Raw genomic sequence first — 21,527 nt, forward strand, 5'->3', positions numbered from 1 at the left:
CTTTGAACAAAAAGTATAATGAAGGAGGTTTTGAGTTTCTTTATCAACCTGTAGTCATCTTCTTAAGAAAATGCTGAATCACTTCAATTACATAAATGATCTGATTCCCATGAACAAAGAAAACTTTACAAATGTAGAAGAGGATGTAACCAAATTTTTAACAATTCAATGTCTCATCATAAAAACAGCCTCTGATCTCCAGGCTCAGGTGGAAGAACTACAAACATTTCTGAAAAGAAATTAAACGTTGCTATTTGAGGCAATAATCTTACTGGTGAGGAATTATTGACAATGAATTGAGGCAGAATTATTTCAGACCTCCTGAATCAGCTTTCCTTCTATTTGTCATGTTTCCTTACCTTCAGGACAACATAGTGTCTCATCTAACCTTCTTCTCTATTCTAAATACTGCAGTACATTTACTCTTCTCTATTCTAAATACTGTAGTACATTTACTCTTCTCTATTCTAAATACTGTAGTACATTTACTCTTCTCTATTCTAAATACTGCAGTACATTTACTCTTCTCTATTCTAAATACTGCAGTACATTTACTCTTCTCTGTTCTAAATACTGCAGTACATTTACTCTTCTCTATTCTAAATACTGCAGTACATTTACATTTCACATCACTGCACCTCTTATTTTATATCCCAGATTGTTGCTGAGCCACGTAGCAAACCTTTATTCTGTAGGATCAAACCTTTATTCTGGAGACACTTGCTGTGGACATGATTGACCAAGTTGTCCAACTCTCTCTGAACCGATTTCAGCAAGACACTGCAGCTGGAACCACATCTGGAGAGTTCACCTACTAAACTGATCTGCCTACTTCATTCATGCAGTGACAATGTGGTGCATTAAGCAAAACAAACTACAAGAATGGAGAGTAACTGTAGTTACTTCAGCAGGAAAGGAGTAAATGTCCATGACAAACCTTCAAAAAGTACCTGTGACAACTTTAAAAGAATAAAACCATCCATGAATCATGTCATTGTTCTTTATTTTATACACAAGCACAGGTGACTTTGATAGAGAAAACTCATATGAGCAAGTATGGAAATGAAAAAGTCCCTCTAACAGGAAGAAACCTTTGGAGAAACCAGAGTTAGAGGTGGCGTCTTTTCTGCTGACCTGTTGGGGTGAGAGGACGGAAGAGAGGACAGAGGAGAGGACAGACAGATAGATAGATAAGAGAGAGATCCACTCTGAAAGCTCCGCCTCCATTCTACTTTTAGAAAACCTAGAACCTCCAGTAAACCAGAACTCTGAGAACCAAAAGTAAAGGTAAAGATTCCAATAGATAAGATGGTAATGAGCAGCAGCAGTGCAGCTACCCCACATGGAAAGAACCTATATGAGGATATATGCACATATATGAAACCTATATGCAGCATATATGCACATATATGACAATATATGACAATATATATGCTGCATATATGCACATGTATGACAATATATATGCTGCATATATGCACATATATGCTGCATCTATGCATATATATGCCACATATAGGCAAAATTGAGGTGCATATATGTGAATATACAGGCCATATAGGTCTCCTGTACTGCTTCTTTATTTCCACATATATATATATATATATAGCCCATATCTCACTTTGGCAACTGTCATATCAAGGCAATAACTATGCAGCATATATATTGTCATCGCCTCGCACGATTTCAAGATGGCGGTGACCTGTAAATAAGTATGGCGGCGCCCGCAACCCCACCATCTTGGATTTCCCCACTGATATCTCTTGGAAATTTTTACTGAAGGTCAAAGTAAATTTGTACTGCACACATCTTTATACTTTGATTAGTTCACAGTAAATATGAATTGCTTGGACACAAGAAGGGTGCTCTATCCATCTCTATAAAATAAAATTTCTTTGTAGGACAAACATGTTCCTGTGTTTATGTTTGTGTTGGTGTCAGTGTGACTGAAAGAGGAATGCTGAAGATATGAAGCATTACCAGTTGATGCTCTTGGGTGAAGAGTGAAATAAGATGCTCTTTTCACTACTACCAATGTTAATCTGAGTCAAGAGGAGGCGGAGCCTCACCAGCCAGTAACCTCACCACACATCACCGGTATACACAGGTGGCAAAGTTGGATTGTTATTCTTGGTGACTTAATTATAAAACCACTCTTTATAGGAGAATGTGGACTGGGAGTCTCAGTACTTTGGAGGTCGCCATTGTTGTTATTGTTTGTCTTGCATTTACTGAAGAACTGGCAGAAACTTGGCAGTTTAGCTGGACGGGCCTCATGTTTGATACCCCTGCTCTAAATGTAGTGTCTTTTTGATGAAAACACAGTTGTATTGGAGGTTTTTCTTTGGTAATGTAGCGACTTTCTATTGCTATTCAGCGACATCTACTGGTCCCAGGTGGTATGCATAAGTATATTTGATATATATGGAGATATAAATATTGAATTCACTTCTCTTCTTGATTTTCTGTCACGTGTGTGAGAACAGGCTTTAATAAGTTGTGCAGCTCAGCCTCCTGCACGGCCTCACCTCCCGACCATGAAGCAGTCACTGCATTTCTCCCGTACTGTTCCACCGCTTAGGTTGTTGCAGTGAGCAGCACGGTGACAGCGGCTGTAGCTATTGATCATTAATATTGTAGAAATGCACGGCCGATCAGCAACCAGCATGCTGCCTTGCAGATGGATGAAGTGGAAGCATTAGTTCAACCTTTATACTCCAAGATGGGTTTTTTTATAGCATCGCTTGTGTGTCTGTGCAGATTGTTAAGAGCAAGTTGTGATTTCCATATTGATTCACAGGCCTTTGTATAGATTTCAATTAGATACAAGTTAGAAACCCTGAGCTTCCTAGTCAAGAATTTAAAAATTTTCACAAAATATTCAATGCTGGGGCATCGTTTCAAGTGAAAATTCCCACTGGTCTAAAGTCCATTCCTTGTAGTTGGGACAAATTCAAACTTTATGGAATTTTCAAAAGTATTTTAAAGTAATGATGGACTGTCAATTCTCTTCAGCTGATTGGTTCTTGCCACAATATGAATTCTAACAGTTGGTGCACGCAGTTGGCTGTGCACCAGTCTGACTTCTGCACAACAAAACTGATGAACCATAATGAAGTCCTCACGACCTCATTGAGAAGGCAGAAATTCCACCAATGAAAGCTGACGAGGCTCAGCTGTGGAGTGAAAACCATTTCTGGTGACGACCTCATGAAGCTCTTTGACAGGGAGGCAGAGGGTTTGCATTGGCGGCTCCTTTGACAGAATCTTATTTGTTACTCCATAACTCCATTTGTGTTCATCCATAGTTTTGACGCCTTCAGTGAGAATATACAATTGTTAATACTCAAGAAAATAGAGGAAAAAAATTTAATGTGTGTATATTTTAATCCAAATAAATAGTGTTGCCGTTGCTGTTGCTGAATCAGAACTTGAGCACGTGAGAAGTTCATATCAGGGTTTTATATAAGGACCTCGACACTGTACATCCAGCTTGACCCAAACGTGCCTGAACATGTGATCATTGTTCTTGTGACAGTGTGTTAACGGAGTACGACTCACCTTAAGATGATCACAATCCAGATTTTGTACTGACTAACCAGCAGACAGCAGCACTCGTTTGTCATAAGTCTTTCCCAGTTTAGTGTCAGTTTGCGTGTTTGGAATTGCTGCCTGTAGCCAGCCGGTGTGTGAACTACAGCGGCTGCCGCTCTGGACGGTAACAAGCCGCTGCCTGAAGGCTTGTGTGTCAAGTCAAAAACAGAGGTTTTGTTCACGGGGAGAGCAGCCAGCACGCACAGAGAGCCGAACGCCTCCCCGAAGGAGAAGTGGATCGACAGGCTTTGTCTGTGTCTCTCCTGTCTGTGCTGCAGGATTCGAAGGCTGCTCCATGGTGCCGTCCATCTACCCGCTGGAGACGCTGCACAACTTGCTCTCCCTGAAGCAGGTGGACGAGTTCCTCAACCGGGTGTGTGAGAGCAGCAGCGAAGCTCACGCCAAAACTATGAAAGGTAGGTGTGCAGGACTTGTCTTCAGTCCAGTTCAATCCTTTACTTTATGACAGAACAGAACAGTCATGCAGAAAATATAAACTCTCTTCTGAAAGTTTGAAAGGTATTGACGTTTAAGTCTCTCCTTAATGTAAGGTACCGTTACAAATTAGACGCATGCCTCCCATGTCATTTGTATTAGTTTAGCTGTTCTCTAGGTTCCACTCAGTCGGCGTGAGCCAGACGTCACTCCTCTGCTTCCCCACTCTCAGGAAAAAGAACCTCGGCTGCTGCAGTCCAAATCACACAGTTCAAGCTTTCAAGAGAAAGTAAATCATTTTTGCAGTTTTTGAAAACGTTATATGGAAATGGCAGAAACACTGAATACAATGTATTTTTCATATTGTGCCACCAGTGGGATCTGTTAAGTTTTGTCGCGAAACCACACACACATGCATGCAAGAATACACGCTAAACGTTAACGATGGTGAGTACACAGACAACTATATGAACAGATGGATTGTTATTAGGGAGACTCTCAACTATAAAACTACCAAGTCCCAGGAGACTCTGGACTGTAAGTAATGAGACTCTGGAGCAGGGGTAGGCAGCAACATTTCTCAAAGGTGATATGCATGATAAATTAGCGACACTATTAAGGGCCGAGACATATGTTGCCTTGAGTTTTGCTCCATAAGAATAATCTCTTGATCAAAAAGCACAATATTTTTTTCTGTGATTTTTATGAGGTACTGCTGCTCTGTCACTTTCTTTCCCAGCCTTTGTCTGGAAATCACGATAAAAAATCTTTTACATTTCAATTTTAGTAAATGAGAACTGTATTTTTCATTAATCATCATTTTCCACTAAGAAACACACATTTTCTGAGGATGCTTGACACAACCAATAGTATAATAATGTCGAAGAATGTGAAGAATGTGAACATTTTTGATGTACTAAAACCGATAATGACAGCAAATTTCCTTTGACGCTTCGACGCTTGGATGGCCAGTCAAGCAGAACTAAAGGGCCTGCAAGCTAGTGATGACCAAATGAAGCTTCAGTGAAAATTCATGAAGCACTTTCTACATTTTCTGAAGCCACTAGATGGCACTGTCTGTTCAATAAATGTTTGAAAACACACTTCATCGACAGTCTTTCAGCCTCTATCTTCAAACCAAGAGTGCCATCTGGTGGTCAGAAAATATGGAAAATGGTTCATGAATCTTCATTAAAGCTTAATTTGGCCGTCACTACTGCAGACCTTACGTTGCCCAGCTCTGCGCACCACAGCCATAGTAAATAGTAGATGGACGATGACAGTGATGGCTTCCAGAGCATCATGACTCCAGTCAATGTTTGAAAACACTTCATTGTAGTGACTGCCAAATGAAGCTTTATGAAGCTTCATTAACCACTTTCTTTATTTTCTGACTCCACCAGATGTTGCTTTCAAACATTTATTGAACAGACAGTGCCATCTCGTGGCTCCGAAGCTTCATTTGGTCATCAGTAATTTTCAGAGTTTCTGCGGTTTCCATGTAAACGGGCATCATTTTCAAAATGCGACTGCATAAAGGAGACACTTTTCTGAAATGTAAGTGCAAAAACAATCAGTTTTCGCGTAAATGGGTTCCAGTACGCTCTGAAATGAATGCTTGGTGTTTGACCTCAAAGCAACGTGCAGATGTGAGACATTTCATGTGCAGACGACCTGCGTTGTGGCTCAAAAGTATAAAAAGCAGCTTTTTTAAAAATGAAGTTCCTGTGTGTTGCAGCTCTCTCAGGCTTGTTCGACTCTCAGAGTCAGACGTCTCTGTATAGTCCTCAGCAACCTCTGTCCTCCTCTGGATCCGAGACGTCCCTCAGACCGCCGAGCCAGCCTCTGTGGCGTGAGTGCTTCCTGCATTTTCAACAGTATCTGGACCTGCTTTCCCTTTCCCCTGATCTGTGTTTGCACGAGGCATTTTTCCGATAGATTAAGTCCAGAAATATCTGCACTCACTTAAGCCGTTATTGTCATTTCAAAGAGGGTAAACAAGTCGTATGATGGAGTTTGTTTTTAATGGAAGCCTCATTTAAACTGTTATTAGAGGATTGACTTGGCTGGGAACGTGAATAGTATTTGTTTTGAATCTACATCGCACATGCCTCTTCTCTACTATCCAAAATACCATTTATACATATTTTGTATTCATGTAGGTTTGCTGCCCGATGTCGATCAGGCTTCATTTCACCTAAAATACAGATAAAATAAAAAACTAATCCAAAGACTTTCCTTGCGATGCGACTCCCATGAGTGGAAATGAGTCAAACCGAGGGCAGGAGCTTCAGAGGCGATGCTCACGCAGCAGAAGCTGGATGAAGATAAATGGCGGCGCCTGACCTTCTGTCCGCATGACCTTCACATGCAGCTGCTCGCAGAGGTCACCTCACAGACCTGCGTTTATCTGCGGAGACCTCACCGCTACCACGCTTCACATTGCAGAAGCTTTTAATTGAATAACGGTGACGTGATGCTTATAAATAACGTGATCATTGTGGCCCTTTTCAAATATAAAAAGCTATTAAGATCGCAAAATAGTCAAAATACAACCGTAATTGAGAGAAATTGTGTTGAAGTTTTTCCCACTTCAGTCATTATATCTCTTCAGGTTCTCCAACATAAAGACAGACATTAAGGTTTCAAAATGTTATTGGCTCAAATGTTTGATTAAATTATTGCAGGGGTGCCACATGGATGATTATTGGGCCAGAACTGACTGGCCAGAGAGACCAGTCTGGTCCACGAGATGAGCACTTCCAGCTGTGAGAAATTGACATTTACTGCAATTTGATCACAAGGGGTGCACCCAATGAATCAGTTCATTTCTACGTTGAAGATCATTTTAAGAGTTTTGCAAGTATATATATTTACAAACTATATTTTTGAGTCCCAGCTACTTGTAGCCAAATGTTTTCTGCCTTTGAAGATGTAAATGTGTAAAGCACACTGTCTGGGTTCGTGAACTCAATTGCGCGGCAGACAAGAAGCTCAGTTCAAAAGTGTTTATTATAAAAACCACAGCAGAAGTAAAGTCAGGCAGTACAAGGTCAAAACCAGTCCAGGGGATTGAGGAGGAAATCCAGGAGGCAAAGTCGGACCGACAGAAGGTCGAAAAACACAAAGGCAACACAAGGAAAAAATGGCGGGTACGAATGGTGTGAGAATGCAGATGAACTGGCAACTAGTGCTACAAGAGAGGGGAATTAAATACACACACTGATGATGACAAACAGCTGTGACCAGGAGGAGGAAGTGCGAGTGCACAGGGGCGGAGCTAAGGCGAACACAGGAGGGGAGGAGTGAAAAACTCTCAGGAAGGGAGGGGTGAGTGAGAGCAGGATCATGACACACACAATGAACTGAGTCAGAATATTGTTTAAATTGCAGATATTTAATAAAAATTTGGGGTTTGTTATGTGTTGTAAAAGGATATTTCACTAAATGTGAACTTTTTAATCACATATAAATCCTTACTATCAATTATTATACTATTATTTACCTGTCTGGCCTACGTAAGATGAAATTAAAAGTAAAATGAGTTTGACATCCCTGCACTATTAGCTTTATTACATTTAAAATTTAGAAAATCTTTATATTGTTGGTTGCTGCAGACGTCATTGTAACAGCAGCACTTTTAGTAGCAAGGTACTTGTATCTCATTACTTTTATTATATTTTATATTTGGAATCATATAATTCCTAAACCTAATTATTGAACCTTCCACACATACTTTTGTTATAAATAGAAATACTTGGAGGGCTCCTGTGTTTTTGTGTCTGAGTGACAGTTTGAGATAAATGTGTTGTTTTAACCATTATTACATTAAACTGTTTAAATCAGGATTGTCAAACACATTTTCATTCAGGGGTCACATACGGCCGAATTTCATCTTGATTAAAATAGTGCTATCATAACCTTTTAAATTACTTTTTTTTTTTTTTAAGTTTTTCTTGCAATATGAATTTTTTTACAAACTCACCCAGACAGTACGGTTGTGAGGCTAATGCTAGTTTGATAGTTTTCATGGCAGCATCACTGATTTCTCAGCGTGGGTCTCAGTGTTGTGTTGTATCCTTGTATGTTTAGTTTTTGTTGGTGGTTTGGAGCCTTTTGCAGGCCAGTTGAACTTCAATGTATAACACTAAATCTCTGGACATGCCATTACAATTCTACATTATTACATGATCATGCTCTGTATAAATGATAAGATAGTTGATATGAATTTCCTTACATTGGGGAAAATGCAGGCAAAACAAGTCTGAATATATGAACTCCTGAAAAGAAAAGCTCATGAAGAGAGAATTTAATTCACATTGGATGAAACCACACTCATGTCCTTTAAAGACGGATGTAAATTGTTCTTCTTCTCTATTTGCTGGTCAAAAACCAAACGATTAAAAATGGTAATATTCTTTTGGACTGTTCAAAGTCCAAAATGCATAATTTTGTATTCAGTAAATGTGAAAAGTTGAAAATTGGTCCTTGATTGAAGCCGTTAAAAACCTTGACTGTCGAGACGAGGTGAACTGCGGGTGAGCAATGATGGAGCTTCCTGTTGTCATGTCTGTCCTTTCACATCACACACACGTGCATCCTGACTCCCCGGGGCGCAGTGACGAGATCTGTTCTTCCGTTACACATGAACTGCTCTCTATATAATTTGCGGCGGAGAATGTCGGGAGAATGTATGTGCTTGTAAAGAAAACCAACACTTTCCTTTGCTCTCTCTGTGAAGATGGCAGCATCCCATCCAGCACCGTCTCCAGTGCCGGCCCCTCGTCCCCGGTCACAGACCCCTCCGCTATGAGCTTCAGTTTCAGTGAGTAGACGTCAGGTGGACAACACAGGGACCCCCCGGGACAGGGTCCGAGGGGGACATCGGGCTTCTCCATGTGCTGCTCTTCATCTTCTCCTCTGCTCTGACTACTGTGGAGGGAGAAAGTCAAACTGTAAATAAAGCTACTGATGCCAAGCGTGGACTGGATTCACCGCCGGTCAGAGCCAGCATGAAGAACCTGCTGCCTGTCCAGAGTCAAGTGCCTGGACAGGCAGTTTGAGCTCTGATTTAGTCTTTTGTTGTTCCTGAGTCCGTCACATTGATCATTTCAGACACACGTCTCTCCTCCCTCACTGAGAATCAACCCTACCAGAGCAATCCAAAAGCTTTACTTCTTTCTAAAGGATGAAATGATAAGATCAGTAACACACTCACACGGGCCTCATTTACACGTTTTCAGCTTAAAACACTTTTCTTTTATTGAGTTTGGGCATCTGTTCACACGACAACAGCGCTTGGAATCACTGAAAACATCTTTCCATATGAATGTCTGTGTACAACATTACATTGTTAGTGTTTATAGCGTATTGTTCCCTGCATGTGTGTGTTTGTGGCATCCTTTAAAAACAGAAACAGCACCCACTAGTGGCCCGACATGAAAACTACATTGGACAACCAAGGTGGATTGCTATCACTCGTGACTCTAAACAATGGACATGGACATTCACGTTGACAGAAAACCTAGTTGGCTTGTTATTAGAAGTGATTTTCAACTGTTTAACTACCAAGACCCAGAAGAATATAGACTAGGAATCATGACACAACGGAGGCCTCCATGTTTGTTATTGTCCACCTACTGAGCATGTTGCAGAAGAACTAGTTACTGCGGCCATTACATGCATGCGCAGTAGCAGTGTCTTCAAAGAGTTTTCAGTGGCTCTGAGCACCATTGTCGTTTAAACCAACACCCAGAATGCAATGAAGGTTTTGGGTTTTCATGTGAAATTGTTGCCCGTGGAGACGGGCCATATTGGAGCAGTTGAGATTTACTTCTCCATTTCCAGTTTCAGAGCAAAATTACTGGCTTCACAGTAGAAGTTGATGTTTTTTTTTTTATTTAACCATCCGTCTTATTCCTCTGTGTTATTAAAACAACAAATAGTGGACCTCATTATTCACACATCTTTGGAAAATGTATTTGTTAACCACAGCAGCTTCAGCCCCAGACCCAGTGTGCATACAAAGTCCCCCGGAGGGATACGGGTCATCACTTTTTAAATGTTATCTCTGGACAAAACCAGCTGGAAACTCCCCAAATCACTTCACACTGACTCAAACTGCTTTTTATTCCACTTAGTACATCTAAAAGTCCATTATTTTTGCTTGTTTTTGTTTTTCATAATACCGATCTTTGTGTGACTGAACACTGAAACCGGCCTGAACAAACTGCCTTGTACCTGTAAATGTGCCTTTGAGATTCTTCTGCCAAACAAATTCAAGAAACCTGCTTTTAATTTAGTGTTGAATGGAGAAACCACTTGATCAGATGAGCACTGAGAGAATGTAGAAGTCAGATAATTCAGTTGATTTGTGTTGTAACCAATAAAGTATTTAAGGTAGTAAACGAGTCCCATGAGGAAGATCTACAGGCTTTATCCTCACATCCTGTGTGATTTCACTTTAAAAACCCCAAAGAAATGGTTTCAGATTTTGACCTGGATCTGTGAAATGCACAAAACCTTGATGTCTGTTTTTTAACTGCTTTGTTGGCAGGCGTCATGTTGAGTTAGGATCACTCCGAGATAAACAAACACGCTGCTTATTTCTTCAACTGAGAGTGAACTGACCTCCAAACACTGAGAAACACCGACTGAGGACAAATCTACCTTTCAGATTCAAATCAGCAGTGATTTTCAGCTGCGTGTTTACGTGATTATTTAATGTGCTGTTATTTAAAGAGGCAATTGTGCTGTCTGCGGCAGATCTACAACCTGAAATGTTTCTACCTGTTTGTGTTGAGAAGAGAGCGGGTTAGAAACAATAAAACATCAATAGCAGTGGAAACACACCTCTTTATGTTCAGCCTCTTTTTTTACTACTGTTGTCGACTGAACATGTGCTTTATTAACTCTGAACAGACCAGTGTCACTCTGAGACCTCTGCCGAAATGTGAAAAACAGGAGCCGCTTCCTCCAGCGCTTCTCCGTGACATCAGTCACATGTCAACGACGAAGCAGCCGCATGTAGAAAAATATCTGGATTGGTACCACATATGATGGAGGCCAGGGTCTGGTGTGAAAACACTACCACACAACAGGTCCGATATGAGTCACTTGTGAGTCAAAAAATCTGAATAGGGTTGCTCTTTTTTATTATGTAAAACTAATATTCACATTTAAAAATGTTGTACATAGTTCAATCAGATCATCTAATTTCCAAGCAAAGTAGTGAAATGTTGAGTAGTTAGTAACTTTTTGCCACATTGGAAGAAGTTAGTTGTGGCTTCACGGTTGCAACTGTGAGATTCAAATCAATTTCATCCCATTGAAACTTAAGTCTCACTTCAATTGAAAACAGGCCCTGGCACACCCATGCATGTTGGAACGTGGTGCAGGGTGAGGTTTGGTGTAACGTCAGAGTACAAAACCATTGATTTGTGGACGTTGTTGTGGAGCCATGTTGCCCCGCCCATGTCTGAAACCAGTGAAACATGTACATTTTCAGCAGGTTTCATTTTTCTGCTAAATTTATTCTTTAATCAAAACTGCTGCTGTAGAAGGACTTGTGTATATACAAGCCAATGTTTAGGCCTCTTGTAGGAGCTCAACAACAATGCCACAGTTGACGCCAAATGGTGGACTTCCTGTTGGGTTTAGACCAGGGATGCCCAAACTGGGTCCTGGAGGGCTGGAGTCCTGCAGGTTTTAGGTGATGACATCATCATTAGATTCAGGTCTGCTGAAACACTAAAACACTAAAACATGGTCACTAAAACATGCAGGACAGGTGCCCTGGAGGACAGAGTTTGGACACCCCTGGTTTAGATTGTCAGTGACATTATTGTTTTTACTTATGTGCTTTGCATCCCTACCAATTTCAAGGATGATATCACAAAGTTTGGGGCCATTGTGTGTGAATATATGCCTGAGGGTATGTCCAACAAGTATCTCCTTTCTCCTTATCTATGGAAAAGCTTGTTCCTGCGATGTTTAATGTCCTGCGATGTTTAATGTCTCCCAAATTTCCCGGACGACGGTAAAATGTGTTGCTTTTAGTAAATGTTACTGTTGGGATTTCACCGGACCACAGAAAGTTTGTTCATTTTTTGGTTAGAGACAATATTAATTTGTCATGAGACACAGTCATGACATGAATTCTGACCCAGGAATGTGATTGACCATCACACCCAGTGGGGGTGGAGGGCCGTCTGCAGGACCTTCCCCCATGCAATCAGCCAGTCATTGATTGGTTGAAGCTCTCAGTCTTTGACACCTCTGAATTCACACGTTCAACAAAAGGCTTCAGCCAGCCTCCATTCTCTCTCTAGCAAAGCAAACTCCAAGGAGGTGGGTTGCTGGAGAGCAGCTCATCCAGCGTTAGCACACAGCTAACACCAGAGGCCTGGGGGCCTCCACTCCTCTCTTGCAACGAAGACTCCGAGGAAACCTTCTCCTGATCCAGAGACCAGCGCCCAGAGTCTGCTCTCCAGGGAACCACCCGGTTCCTCCAGGACGGGACCAGGGAAACAACACCTCACAGAACTTCTTTGTGTTTTCCTCAACAAGCAGGAAAACCATCACAGACCTGAGCGACCAGCTCCTCAGTCTGAACAAAGGGACAACCAGGAGCTGCAAAGAAGGACAGCTCCTGAAACACCAACTCCATCTTCTTCTCCTCAGCCTGCAGAACCAGCAACCACAGCTAGCAGGAGGTGCTAACTACAGGAGAAGACACCAGCTTCCCTCCAGCAGGACAACAACTGAACTCCTTCAAGGAAGTGGTAACAACTGGGCATTACCTGAGATTAGTTAAACTTGATGCTATGCATAGAACTCTTTAACTTTCATGAAGATGTGTTGATTCTGTAACAGTGATTGAGTTCTATAGATAATGATATTAGGAGCAGTTATCAACCTGTAAACCACTGTTAGCTCTGCCACAGACACAGGGTCTGCATGCTAGTCTGCTTTACTAACTTGTTAACTCACAATCCTACACATATCACATCAAAGACAACATCACACAGTAACCGAACACCATCTGATGACTCCTGACGTTTTACAAGACAAATCGCAGTCACATCAACTCATTCTAGAAATGGTCCCTTAGCAGAGACACACCAGAAGCAGATGCTACGGCTAGCTTCTATTGTTCTTTTGCTATCAGCACATGGCCGAGCTGTAAAGGACAGACCTCCTGTTCTCTGACAACCTCCATTTGGAATGTAGTTTCTTGTGATCCGCCATCTTGTTTTGTAGTTCATCACACGTCTCACACACACACTCCCTCCAACTCTCTCTCTCTCTTTCTCTCTCCACACACACACATGCACCTACACACACCCAGCTGTATATAGGTAGTTAGAATCTGTGTTTTATTTGTTTTCATTGTTAATAAATATAATGTTTGGAATCATACTTGCTGTTTTATTAATGAGCACAAAGGTGAATGAAATGTCGACCTCTTCTGTGTCAAGAACTCCAAAATCCTTCAACCTTGACTGTTAATTCTGGTAATTGTAATTAATTTAACTATTAATTAAAATTCCTGATTAACTGTTTAGTATATCTTATGAGACTGATATAACTGAATTGGCTCTCATTTCCTGTTAAGACAGGTGGTGCTCCGAGGTATCTGATACAGATCAGATTAAATTTCAACAACATTATTAATAACTATCTTTGATAATTATTAATCATTATCAATAGCCAACCATAACATAAATAGTGATCCATATGAGGTGATAAATCCCTACATTGCAAACATGACAGCAAAGTACGGGGTGCTATGGATCAATTTTACCAGACATATGTGCAGTGGCCATAAACTATGACATTGTTCATCACTTCTGATGTATGTGCAAATTTTCGTGAAGGTTTGAGCACATTGAGGCTGTCAGTGCAGCAGTTAGTCCAGTAGCAGAAAAAGTCAAATAATTCTGTTATGGTGGATGGCGTAAGGAAGAAGCAGGAGAGCATGGATTGACTGTTCCAATCTTTAGTCAGCATTCATTCCAACAGCATGGCAGATACTCTTACTTCCTATCTCTAAACTAGGTGAATCCACTCAGCTAACAACTTACACTGACACCCAGTGGAGAAGCAGTGAAATAACATTTTCCCTAGTGAGGTAATGGAGAACACAACATTTCCCCTCTTTGTAAAAAAACAAATTCTTCTGGGGTAAATAATGAACTGCAGTAAACATGAAACGCAGTTATAACCAATAACATTTTCTGCATAACAAATAACTAAATCAAATCAAGCATTGTGAACAAAGTGAAGAATTTCTCAGATTTAAGCCAACACCAATATGAACGATTCTGTGGAATAAAACTTAAATCACATATACATTGCATTTTGTATCTTGTATTACAGAAAATAAAACAAAACGTGTTGGCAGTCTACCTTCTGAACCTACAGTTACTCAGTCACATAATCCTGCATCCAAGCAGGTTTCTTACGTGCTCGTGGTTGGGTAGGACAGGTTGGAGTGGAAGCATGTGGCTCAGGATTGTCCTGTAAGTCTGTATCAATACTGAAGCCAGGAGCTAGGTGGCAAGCATTCCACTTTCTACCATCCTCCAGGAGGTAGGTGCTTTGGCCCACTTTCTTCTTTATGCGTTGTGGGTTTCCAAACTTTCGGTGAGCCTTGGGTACATGGAAAGGTGTTTTCACACGCACACTATCCCTCTCCTTAAAAGAAGGAGTGCGCGCGCCTCGCCTATGGTCAGTGTATGACTTCATCTTGAGATGATGACGCACCACCTTCTCTCGCACTCGCGCATCAGGAACAAACTCAGCATGTGAAGGTGGCAACACTGATAGTTTTGTGCGCATTCTACGGCCATGCAGGAGTTGAAAAGGTGAAACACCTGTAGCGGCATGCGGAGTGGCACGGTAAGTCATCAGGAAAACCGTTATGGCAGGTTTCCATGGCAAAGACTGTGAGATCGTCATTTGCACATTCTGTTTCAAAACTCTGTTGAAGCGCTTGATAGAGCCATTTGCAGCAGGGTAGTACACAGAAACTCTATGGTGAGCTATGTCCCGTTCAGCAAGGAAAGTAGCAAAGCCAGCAGAGACGAACTGAGGACCATTATCTGTCACTATGGCCTCGGGGTTTCCTTGTCTGCTGAAAACAGTGGAGAGGAAGGACGTAACATCCTTGGTGGTGACTGTTGCAGAGAATCCAACCTCTGGCCACTTGCTGTAATAGTCGACAAGAGTGATGGCGTATCGACAGTTCCAGGCAGCGGTCTCGAATGGACCGACAATATCGATGGCCAGCTTTTGCCAAGGCCTCTCTGGGAGTTCCACCGGTTGAAGTGGGGCAGGACGAGGCATGGCAGTCTTGTCGTTAGACTGGCAGGGCTGGAATGTATGGATTGTCGAGTGAACTAGGCCATCCATCTTAGGCCACCAGTAGTACTCTCTCAGGCGTTGCTTTGTACGCACAACACCTTGGTGTGATTCATGTGCCAGGGCCACCAGAGCAGCACGCAATGAGACAGGTACAATCAGGCGTGTACCGCGAAGCACCAAAGAATCTTTCATGGACAATTCACTGCGTACCTTGAAGTATGGAGCGAGCTCTGGACTCAATGCTTTCCCTTGCCTTGGCCAGCCCCGTGTAATCTGCTGACGGAGTGCAGACATCTCTGTGCAGGAAGCAGCAGCCACTTCGAAATCAGTAATGGGCAGGGCGTCAAGAGCAGCAGTGATGTATGCAACCACTTCTGGCTCAGCATCCAGGGCAGGGTCGGCAGGTGCAGACATTGGGAGACGGGAGAGGCAGTCAGCAATGGCGTTGTCAGATCCAGGACGGTAGGCCACATCATAGTCAAAGGTCAGGAGCCGGGCAGACCAGCGTGCGACCCGCATTCCAGCACGGTTTATTCCTTTTGTGGTAAGCAGTGTGGTGAGAGCCTGATGATCAGTACGTAGTGTAAATCTACGGCCCCATAAGTATGTACGCCACTTTTCAACTGCCCAGACACATCCCAATGCTTCCTTTTCAACAGTGGAGTATTTGCGTTCCACAGTTGACAGTGTTCGGGAAGCAAGCGCAACTGTGCGTTCTGTGCCGTCAGGATGAAGCTGGGTGAGCACAGCACCAAGACCGTAATCTGATGCGTCGGTGGACACCACCGATGGCAGGGATGGGTCGAAAAGTGACAGGGCTGTACTGTTCACCAGCAGCGATTTGACTCTCTCAAAGCTCTACTGTGCCTCAGCTGTCCAAGAGAAGTCCGTATCCTTTCTGAGACATGCGCGCATCGGCTCTGACTCCGTCGCATAGTTAGGGAGAAACTTGGAGTACCATGACAGCAAGCCCAGAAAGGAGCGTAGAGTTGGGGCATCTGTAGGAGCAGGGGCATTAAGAACAGCTGCGACGTGTTCTTTTTCAGGCCTGATGCCCTCGGACGAAACGACATGACCCAAGAAGCGAAGACTCAACTGGTTGAAGCAGCACTTTTCTTCATTCAGGAGTAAACCTGCATCTTTCAGGCGCTGTAGGGCTGCCTGCAGGTGAGCGTCGTGTTCTGTCTTGTTGCGTCCATATATGATGACGACATCCAGGTAGTTTTGCACTCCAGGCAGGCCATCCAGAATGGTAGCCATCATCTTTTGAAATGCAGATGGTGCAGAGGAAAGGCCATAAGGCACTCGGCAGTAACGGAACAGACCTTCATGAGTAATGAAAGCGGTCAAGTCCCGACTTTCCTCATGTAGGGGCACTTGGTGATAGGCACTTGCAAGGTCGATCGTTGAAAACACTGCAGCTCCCCGCAGAGTGGACAGCAGCTCGTCTATGTGTGGGAGCGGATAGCAGTCGGCAATGACCGCTTTGTTTGGCTCCCGCAGATCGACACACATTCGAATGCCTCCTTTCTTCTTTCGTATAACAACTATGGGAGACACCCAAGGAGAAGCGTCACATCTTTCAATCACACCAGCAGCCAGGAGCTTGTTTATCTCGTCTGTGACAGCACCTCTAACAGACAGAGGCAATCGGCGCAGTTTTTGTTGTACCGGGGCAACAGATGCAGAAACCTTGACCCGGTGTACAAAGTTTTTGGCACATCCGATGAGAGGAGGGGAGGTGGACAGTTGCATGACAGAAGCACCTGAGGTTGAAGCACAAGGACGGGCAGGCACTACAGTTCCACCGACAATGTGAAGTTTCAGTGTCTTTAGAAGATCCATCCCCAGCAGGGGTGTACCATTCTCCACGACGAAGAAGACCGCCGGGGCGGTGATGTCATCTCTGGATACCATTGCTGAAAGGCATCCCAACACAGGTATCTGTGTCTTGGAGTATGTGACCAGTCGTACGATAGGCTGTGTCAATTTAGAGGCACTGAAGTGTTCTTTGAACACCCAGCTCGGCAGTATGGATACAGCGGACCCTGTGTCAACAACAAGGTTGATGGCATGAGCTGACGAATTCGCAGTTTTGATTTTTACGTTGCATAGGATTTTATCAGACGTGCTGGCTGGCCCTCGAATGTAAAGGACAGTCAGTTCAGGAACCTCCACTTCCTGTACTGATTGGGTGCGAGCAGATTGACACACTTTTGCAAAATGTCCTTTCTTGTGACAATTTTTGCACGTCACTTTGGAAGCAGGGCATGAGGGTGCATTTGCAAGATGATTGTCAGCTCCACATCTGAAACATTTACGGGAGGACTGGGCAGTACGGGTAGTACCTGTAGGCGTATACAGCTTCTTCTGGGACCGTGGTCTATGCTGTTTCTTTTGCACTGCCTGTACTGGTAATGTAGGCTTCTCTCCAGCCATACGCCTAGCCTGTTCAGCTGCAGACTCCATCTGTGTGGCAATCGTGATAGCCTTGTCCAGAGTGAGGCCAGGTTCTAGCAGCAACCTTTCTTTAATTTTTGCATTGGCGATGGACTCAATAAGCTGATCACGTAGCATCTCATCATTTCTATCGCCGTATTCACATGATGTTGCGAGCTCTCGTAATGCAGCAACATATTGAAGAACAGTCTCACCTGGACCTTGGACTCGTCTTCTGAATGTGTTACGTTCCACCACCACATTCGTCATAGGTGTGAAATGAGCTTGTAAGGCAGCAACAGCAGAGTCGTATGTATCACCCGTATCTGGCAGTGAGTAAAAGATCCTCTGACCCTCTGTTCCGAGGCAGTGAAGCAGCACAGCTCTCTTCCTTGCAACCGGCCATGCATTCCCCGTCGCATTAATGACCAGGAGATAATTGTCGAACATCTTCATCCATGTCTTGAAGGGAATAGTAGGCACTCCAGGACAGGGCAAAAATTGAGTAGGACTGGGCACACCGGCAGCCATCGCCATAAAAGTAGCAAAAATTCTACTCTAGCAAAAAAATACTCATCTGTACTTGTAGTATTGCAGGTGGGTTACCTCGTCGCCAATTTGTTATGGTGGATGGTGTAAGGAAGAAGCAGGAGAGCATGGATCGACTGTTCCAATCTTTAGTCAGCATTCATTCCAACAGCATGGCAGATACTCTTCCTTCCTATCTCTAAACTAGGTGAATCCACTCAGCTAACAACTTACACTGACACCCAGTGGAGAAGCAGTGAAATAACATTTTCCCTAGTGAGGTAATGGAGAACACAACAAATTCCTTGCATTCCGGTCTGGTTCTCGCTCAACTCTGCTCTGACTCGGACCAAAAAAACACATTTGGGTCGACAGAATGATCGCTTCTTTTCAGAAGAGGTAAATCCACACCATTCATCATTGTTGAATTGTATTTTTTTGAGACTGGGAGAAAACTTTAGGGCCCCAAGACTGAACCTTGTGAGACTCCACATGGATGCTGTCACCAGCCACTGTTCTCGAGATCAGAAATTACATCAGGTTACTGGATCACCTGCAGTAGAAGGCCTTTGTGAATTAAGTATATCACTGGACAAGCTGCTGAACCAAGTGTTGCATTATTCACCTCTAATGCATGAAGGATTTTCAACTGTGCAGTTAAATTGAAACGATGCAAAAAAGCTACAGGGAGTCGTGGGTTGCAGAACCCTGCATGAGGGTAAAGTAGCTATATTTTAAGTCTAAGTCGGTCACATTTTCTCTTGCGTCTCTATTTAATCTGTTCCCCATCTTTAATTTCTGTCCCTGCCTCCTCACTTATAGTATCTCCTCTTGTACATTCCTCCTTTTCTTCTTTTCACCTCTCAACATGTTTACATCCTTTTATCATTTTATACTGGAGTTGCTCCTTCCTCTCACTTCTCCTTTCAGTTTCTTCACTTTCCTGTAGGGATTTCTTACCTCATAAGGAACCATTTATGTTGTGTTTGGCTATCGATAATAATTAATAATTATCCAAGATAGTTATTAATTATGTTATTGAAATTTAATCTGATCTGTATCAGATACCTCGATAACTTAATTCTTAGCAACTCTGACAGTCCCACATACACATCTGATATCATCTCACACATCTAATGCAACTTTGACTGTCAGTACTGTCCCACTTACACATCATACATGTAAGTATTATCTCCATTTATGAACTTCCATGGACAGATTATGATGTGTGATCAGATTAGTGATCAGATTAGCCTACTTTGTTATTAGCTAACAGTGTTGTATTTAGGTAGGTAACACAGTATTGTGTTCGCTAACAGTAGCCAACTGTATTGTTAGCTGCATCTATATAATTTATAGTTTTCTGTGCATTCATTGTCCCTTCTAATGTTTTTTTTTTTTTTATATATCTAAAGTAACATGGCTGCTAGGACACCAGCGATGATCCCTGTGGACTTTCCATACAAATGATCCAGGACAGATTGGATGAAGTGCCCATCAGAGGCATTGACTCAGAATGTGACATGTCAGATGTAGAGGACCCAGACTGTTGTCCCCCACTGAACAAGGCCAGTCAGACACAGAGGAGTCTTCTGATGAGTCCTCAGAAGAAGAAATGGATATTGTGTCCAACAGAATGAGCCGCTAAGGCTCTTACTGGGCAGAGTTATCGCCCAGCCAGGCTAAAACACCACGGCACAATATTCCAGGTTGTCAGCCAGGGCCTGCTCCTGGGTTTAGTACTGTCTCCCCAATAGATGCAAGGAAGCTGTTCATGTCTGATAATATAATTGAAGAGGTGCTGATGGAAGTGAGAAGAACTGGGATGTACCAGTCTGTATGTTTTTTAGGAGTCCTCTACATAACCCATCCGTCCTGGACCAGTTGTATGACAAGGTCCACAGGGCTCCTCGCTGGCCTCCTAGCAGCCATGTTACTTTAGATAAATAAATAGAAAGATTAGAAAGGACAATGTTTAAAATGCACAGAAAACTATAAATCATATAACAATACAGTTGGCTACTGTTAGCGAACACAATACCGTGTTATCTACCTAAATACAATACTGTTAGCTAACAACAAAGTAGGCTAATCTGGTCACTAATTTGATCACACATCATAATCTGCCAATGAAAAATAAGCTCATAAATGGAGATAATACTTACATGTTCTTACATGTTGCTGTGTAAAAATGACCTCCAGGGTGGTGAGACTGCTGACATCAGATGTTTAAGTGGGACAGTATTGACAGTCAAAGTTGCATCAGATGTGTGAGATGATATCAGATGTGTATGTGGGACTGTCAGAGTTGCTAAGAATTAAGTTTCATAGAAGATTCCATAGGAACTGCTTGTGGAAGAGTGGGGTCATGATACAAAAACTGCAATTTCTTAAAATTTATGAAAAAATAAATAAAAATGCAAATGGCCTCATGTCACAAACATGTTTTATGAGGAATACCTGGAATAGGAAGATATTAGAACTCTTTATTTGAAAGATTTTGAAGATAGCAACCCCGGGGTATATTGCCAAAACACATTGATTTGAATTGGGGTCATTTTTGACCCCACTTGTGGACGAGTGTAAGTTCTGGTAGGTTGTGCATCCAAGGGTTAAGGTAAAGTCCATAGATAAGGAGAAAGGAGAGACATTTTGGACGTACCCTATGTTGGGACCATTATGTCCTCATATGGATCACTATTTATGTTTTGGTTGGCTATCGATAATGATTAATAATGATCAAAGATAGTTATTAATAATGTTGAAATTTAATCTGATCTGTATCAGAACCTCGGAGCTCCACCTGTCTAAACAGGAAATGATAGCCAATTCAGTTATATCAGTCTCATAAGATATACTAAACAGTTAATCAGGAATTTGAATTAATAGTTAAATTAATTACAATTACCAGAATTAACAGTAAAGCTTGAAGGATTTTGGAGTTCTTAACACAGAAGAGGTCGACATTTCATTCACCTTTGTGCTCATTAATAAAACAGCAAGTACGATTCCAAACATTATATTTATTAACAATGAAAGCAAATAAAACACAGATTCTAACTACCTATATACAGCTTGGTGTGTGTAGGTGCATGTGTGTGTGTGGAGAGAGAAAGAGAGAGTTGGATGGAGTGTGTGTGTGTGAGACGTGTGATGGAACTACA

General features: G+C 42.4%; 1 protein-coding gene across 23 annotated transcripts in view; it reads left to right on the forward strand.

Moving 5' to 3' along the window:
* The window catches only part of LOC308136813 (inositol hexakisphosphate and diphosphoinositol-pentakisphosphate kinase 1-like), an 87,090-nt gene extending 76,233 nt beyond the window's left edge, over positions 1-10,857 (forward strand). For 14 of the 23 annotated variants that reach the window (XM_080505318.1, XM_080505338.1, XM_080505323.1 and 11 more), the window contains 4 exons: positions 3,873-4,010; positions 4,262-4,318; positions 5,768-5,881; positions 8,771-10,857. In XM_080505318.1, the coding sequence (XP_080361444.1) occupies positions 3,873-4,010; positions 4,262-4,318; positions 5,768-5,881; positions 8,771-8,862 (401 nt within the window). In that variant the 3' untranslated portion in view covers positions 8,863-10,857. Of the gene's footprint in view, positions 1-3,872; positions 4,011-4,261; positions 4,319-5,767; positions 5,882-8,770 lie in introns of those variants that run through there. The other 9 variants (XM_080505336.1, XM_080505337.1, XM_080505330.1 and 6 more) reach the window with 4 other exon arrangements.
* The last annotated feature ends 10,670 nt before the right edge of the window (positions 10,858-21,527 follow it).

Source organism: Blennius ocellaris (genome assembly GCF_963422515.1).
Source record: "Blennius ocellaris genome assembly, chromosome: 11".
In the NCBI taxonomy this organism is placed as follows: domain Eukaryota; kingdom Metazoa; phylum Chordata; class Actinopteri; order Blenniiformes; family Blenniidae; genus Blennius; species Blennius ocellaris.